Source organism: Lipotes vexillifer, unplaced genomic scaffold (assembly GCF_000442215.2).
Source record: "Lipotes vexillifer unplaced genomic scaffold, Lipotes_vexillifer_v1.1 scaffold371, whole genome shotgun sequence".
NCBI lineage: Eukaryota > Metazoa > Chordata > Mammalia > Artiodactyla > Lipotidae > Lipotes > Lipotes vexillifer.
Window position 1 is genome coordinate 369,866 of NW_006786304.1, and position 5,009 is coordinate 374,874.

At 63.7% G+C, this 5,009-nt stretch overlaps 2 protein-coding genes across 2 annotated transcripts in view; both read right to left on the minus strand.

The window, feature by feature from the left end:
* Positions 1–278: 278 nt before the first annotated feature.
* INAFM1 (InaF motif containing 1) lies at positions 279–809 on the minus strand. Its single transcript, XM_007458671.1, has one exon. It carries the CDS (start codon positions 807–809, stop codon positions 279–281), a length of 531 nt encoding a protein of 176 aa, XP_007458733.1.
* A 3,105-nt stretch (positions 810–3,914) lies between these two features.
* CCDC9 (coiled-coil domain containing 9) overlaps positions 3,915–5,009 on the minus strand; it is an 8,223-nt gene continuing 7,128 nt past the window's right edge. The window contains exons 10-12 of the mRNA XM_007458672.1: positions 4,965–5,009; positions 4,454–4,544; positions 3,915–4,367 (exon numbers count right to left, since the gene is read on the minus strand). Coding sequence (XP_007458734.1) covers positions 3,915–4,367; positions 4,454–4,544; positions 4,965–5,009 — 589 coding nt within the window. The remainder of the gene's footprint in view (positions 4,368–4,453; positions 4,545–4,964) is intronic.

Below are 5,009 nucleotides of genomic sequence, written 5' to 3' on the forward strand. Positions count from 1 at the left end.
TCTGTAGACAACACGACAAACACAGCACGAGGCAGCTGGGGCTGAGTTTATTGCCGGTGGAAGATGGATATGGACATTCAGGGAGAAGGGGGTCGGGCTGAAGACTCTGTACTCAGAATCCTAAAGAGGGAGAGTCAGGAGGCAAAGATCAGTATGCGGTCGGCCAGATGGTGCAGGACCGGCCCGACGGCGGAGAAGCTGTGAGGGGCGAGGCCCAGAGCCAGCCCCTCTTCGCCCCCCATTCTTCAGGATGACGGCTCCGGAGACGCTAGACGATGTCATGAAGAGGGAGTCAGACCCCAATCCGGGAACGGCGCATCCGCGGCGGGGGCGCCGTGCTCTCGTGGGCCGGCGGTCCATCTTGGGTGAAAAGGAGGGTTACCCGGGTCCTCGCCCCCCCCGGCCTCCGGCGTCTCCGCCGGCGTCTGGCGGCTCGGGCGGCGGCTGGGGTCGCTGTGGCGGCGGCGGCGGCGGCTGTGCGGCGGCTCGAGGTGGGGTCGCGGCCCGCCAGGGGCTCCCAGGAGACAAGATACGGAGGCAGCGGCGGGCACCGAGGCAGGTAGAGCACCCGCGCGGGCGCCGCAGGGAGAGGACTGCGCGCTGGGCGGCGGGCCGGCTGGGGCCGCAGGGGGCCGCGTGGGAACCCAGATGAGACCGTAATAGACTGCGAGCAGCACGGCAGCTAACGACACGCAGAGAAAGTAGGCGCAGACAGGAGCCAGGCGCAGCCAGCGGCCCCGCGGGCCTTCGCTCAGCCCCGCGCCACCCGGGCTCTCGCCGCCGCCACCCACGCAGCTCGTGCCCCGCATCCCCGCAGCCCACTCGGCCCAGCGCCACAGCCCACACAGGACCCTCCCCTTGGGCCCGCCCCCTCCTTAGGACCGCCTTCGCGCTCTAACACTCCCTCGTCCAACCCCGCCCCCACCAGCGTGGTCACGCCCCCGCGCGGGCGGGCTTCCTCCGCGTTGTAAGCCCGCCCCCTCCTCAGCCTCCGGCCAACCATCATCAACCTAAGGCTTAACCACAGGGTTCTGACCCCGCCCCCACCTGGCTCTGGGCCCGCCCCAAGCACGCAATACCTTGATTTTTCTCAAATGTAGGTCGACACCCGCCAGGCTGGCCAGGCAGATGTTATACCTGTACCGGCGCTTAGCTCCGCTCTCCCTTTTCTGTCCTCCTCCCTGCGCCCTAACCCCATCCAATTCGGAACTCGGACTCCTTCCAGGCATCTAGCTCCACCACTCCCTTGCCAAGCTCAGGCCTTTTAAGTCCCGCCCTTCCTTAGCCGCAGTCCCGCCCCAGTTGTAACTTGCATTTCTCCAAGCTAAACTCTACTCCAACATTCGATCCCACCCTTTTCTACCCCTACCCTCACCCATCTTCGGTCCAGGCTTCACCTCCTTTCTCCACTAGTTTGAGCACCCCATTCTAAACCACGCCCTCCGCCGCTGGCTGCGCCCCACACCGGCATAAGGGATTCCCATCTAAACCTGCTCTCGTGGTTCCATCCCACATCCTAACATCCTCCGTCCCACGGTTTAACTCCATACACCAGAATTTTGGCCCCACCCAGTCACCCTAACAACGCCCCCTCACGGGACGTGCCTCCTTCTCCATACTTTGTGTCCTGAGGTCTAAACTCACAACCCGAAGCTCCAGATCCGCCCCACGCACCAATAACGCCCCCTCCCCATCTCCTCCCCCACCACCCTCAATTTCTCCCTCTCTAAAACCAAGGGGTCCAGAGTGGGCTCCGAGGAGGAGAGAGCACAGCCCGGAGATCCAGACTAAGCCCCTCCTGCCTCCCCCTCCCCATCAAGGCGGGGAAGCTTCAGTCCCCTCCCAGCAGCGTCTTCAGGATTTCGGGGAGGCCTGTGGGAGGGGGGGAGGGAAGACGTATCAGGGGGGGTGGAGGAAGAAAGACCCCCTTCCTCCCGCCTCTTCCGCCACGAAAAAGCCCGCCAAGCACAGCAACCCAGCCTGCCCCCGGCAGCAACACAGTTCAAAGGTTAGCGGAAGCACTGCGTTTAATAGGGACCGGGCTGGCGGCCGAGGAAATCAAGTCCTTCAGGAGTCACCGGCTATTCGCCATGCCCCAGACGTAAGCTCCTGGAGGCGGAAAACGGCCCGGGAACTGGCACCTAGACCCCCATGGCCTCCATAAGGCGGTCACTCGGGGGCGTCTCAGCCACCCCGGTGCCACAGCGCCCCCCATTTGTGAGACTGGACTACTGCCCTGGCCCAACCCGGTTCACTATCCCTGGCTCCTCCCCCCTTACATTTAACCCTCTCCTGGCTGGAGTGTGGCGGAAGCAGAGGACAGAGGAGCGAGGCGGCAGGAGGTTAGTGCAGAGCGCGGAGGCCACAGTCGGCGGGCGCGGTCAGCGGGCGGCCCCCGGTGGCGAAGCGGCCGCCACCACTTTGCAGAAACGCACCCTCTGGAAGTCGGTGATCTCCGCCGTCTCCTGGCCTTCAGGGTCCGCCTCTGGAAAGAGAAGGGGTGGTCACTGGAGGGCAGCAGTAACCCCTGCACCCCTACCGCCGGACCCGGGACGCTCGAGCCCCGCCCCTCTGCCCCACTGAGCCTGGTTGCCACCCACCCCGCGTTAAGCGGTTTACGAGTCTCAGACTCCTTTAATCCTCGGAGTGGACCCACGCAGCAACACCCACCCCAGCAGTACCCTGTTTACAATCGAATACATAATGTGATATAACAAGATCGCAGTCACGTGACCCAAAGGCAAAGCGCTTGTGCACCCCGGCCTCAGCCACCACCATAAACTCCGTCCTCTCAGATCGCGGCCCCACCCCACCACGGGCCTAAGCCAACCTCTATCACGCCTGCCCTACAGGACCTACCCTTCACTTCCCTTGCCCACCTTCTGAGTCCTAACCAGACCTTCCTTGGCTCTGCCCCGAAATCCTAATCCCACTCCTAGGGGAGGTCCGTGGTTCACAACCTGGCTTCCACCTGCTGGAGGTGGAGACAGGGTTGGCCTCTTGCTCCTGGTCCGCTGGCCCCAACATTCTATTTTACCCCAACTTTTTTACCCCACTATTTTACCTACTTCTAATTTACACCTCAGAACTCTAATCCCACCCACAGCTAAATCTATTACTCTGCCCCTCCCCATTCTTATTTTTTGACCTACTTAAATTTCTAATCCTGCCCTTAGCTCCTCCCCCTGAACCTAGCCCACCCCCTTATTTTTAGATTACCTTCCAGAACCCCTGGGATGGGCCTCTAAATCCTAATCCCATCCTGGCTCCACCTTCTCACCTGCAAACCCCATACACAATTCCTAGCGGCTCGGCCCGGGGGAAGTCCTTCCTTTAGCCCCACCCCCTTCACGCCCACCTTTCCCATCAGTGTAACCCCACCCCACACCCGGCCAGCTGCTCCCCACACCCATGGCGGAGACCCACTCCACCCCATTCTGCTCCCCCCAAAACCTCTTCCCCTCAACCCAAGAGGAAGCGGAAGGAAGAAGGCCACGGCACAGCCGCTCCCCGACCTGGAGCTGCCTCAGACCCCTCGTCTTCAGCTTTCTGGGTTCTTGGGAGGCTGGGCCCACTCTTCAAGGAGGCAGGGGCTGGCTGGTCACCTCCTGGAGGAGGAGGAGGCCCAGTCAAGCCCCTTCCCCTCCAAGTATCCCCCCACCCAAGACAGAAGGCCTTTGGGGAGTGAGAGGGGGGTTCAAGGACACACGTGGGGAGGGACATTGGAGAAAGTGAACTCTTTATTGGGGAGAACACTCTGAATGGCTCACAGTAGGGCAGGATCTGGGGGTAGGCATTCCAGAGGCAGGCATGGCCCATCCTCCCTAGCCACCAGGGCAGTGGGACACACGGGGTCCTGGGGCTCAGCCTGGGGGTCCCCCATGCACCCCTCAAGCACACACAAGCAGCCAGCTTCATGCATTTCCGAAAGGCCAGGCCTCACCCGGAGAGAGGGCGTCAGCCGGATGGGCGGTCCGGGGAGAATTCAGCTCCATCTCTTCACCCCAGTCGGACACAGGCTGGTGGCCCCCGGTGGGTGAGAAGGGGCTGGAAGGCGTGGCAGGGGCCTGGGGGAGCGGCAGGGGCTCCTCCGGCCTGGCGGGCCCTTCGTCGCCACGTTCCCTGCTGGGGCTCCCGCTGGGCTCAGCCTCGTGGGGCCGGTGGTCCTGGGCTGGTTCTTCTCCCTCCTCGTCAGCCTCCTCTTCTTCCTCGACCTCCTCCTCCTCCGCATCCTCACTCATGTCTTCCCACTCCTCGGCCTCCCCGTCGTCGCCCTCGCCCTCCCGGCCCTCGCCCTCCTCACCCTCGTCCTCGTCCTCGTCCTCGGGAGGCCGATGGGCAGGGGCAGGGGCCGGGCTCTCGGGCGGCTGTGAGGAACACAAGGCAGGTCGGGGAGAGGCTGTGGGCCCTGGGCATCCTCACACCACCTGCCAGAGATGACATGCCACCCTACCTGCGTGGGTGCCTCCTCAGGGGTAGTGGGCTGTGTGGGCTCAGGGGCTGCGGACACTGCCTCCTGCGTCTCCCAGCGGTCATCGTGGTCACTGGAGGGAACAGAGGAACAGGGTGAAGCCCAGGTGGAAAGAGGAAGGGCTCCCCACCCCCAGCGCCCCCCCAGAGCTGCAACATTCAGCTGGGTGGGGGGAGCTGGCACGCTGGAGCACCCAGGAGGAGGAAACGGGGGGCGTGTCCGTCAGGGACTGACAGATGGAGAAGGGCCAAGTGGCAGAAGAGGACCCGGATGGGAGGGGAGGGGAGGACAGATGAGGGCAAAGCGGAGAGCCAGGCCCCAACACCCCCAAAACCAAGTTCCTGACCCACAGGGAGATGAGTGCCCTAGGCAGGCAGGGCCAAGACAGGACAGACAGACACACCCTCCCACACACAAGCCAGAGAACGGCCAGGGGTAGAGCCACACGGCCCCGCTGGGGTTGTGCACGTGCCAGGGGAAGGGGTGCCCCCACCTGTAGGCACGGGGGGCTGCCTTGGCCTGGGGTCGGCCGCTCTTC

Coding starts and splice junctions, on each gene's coding strand:
- INAFM1 (XM_007458671.1), bottom strand. CDS start 809: ATGCGGGGCACGAGCTGCGTGGGTGGCGGCGGCGAGAGCCCGGGTGGC.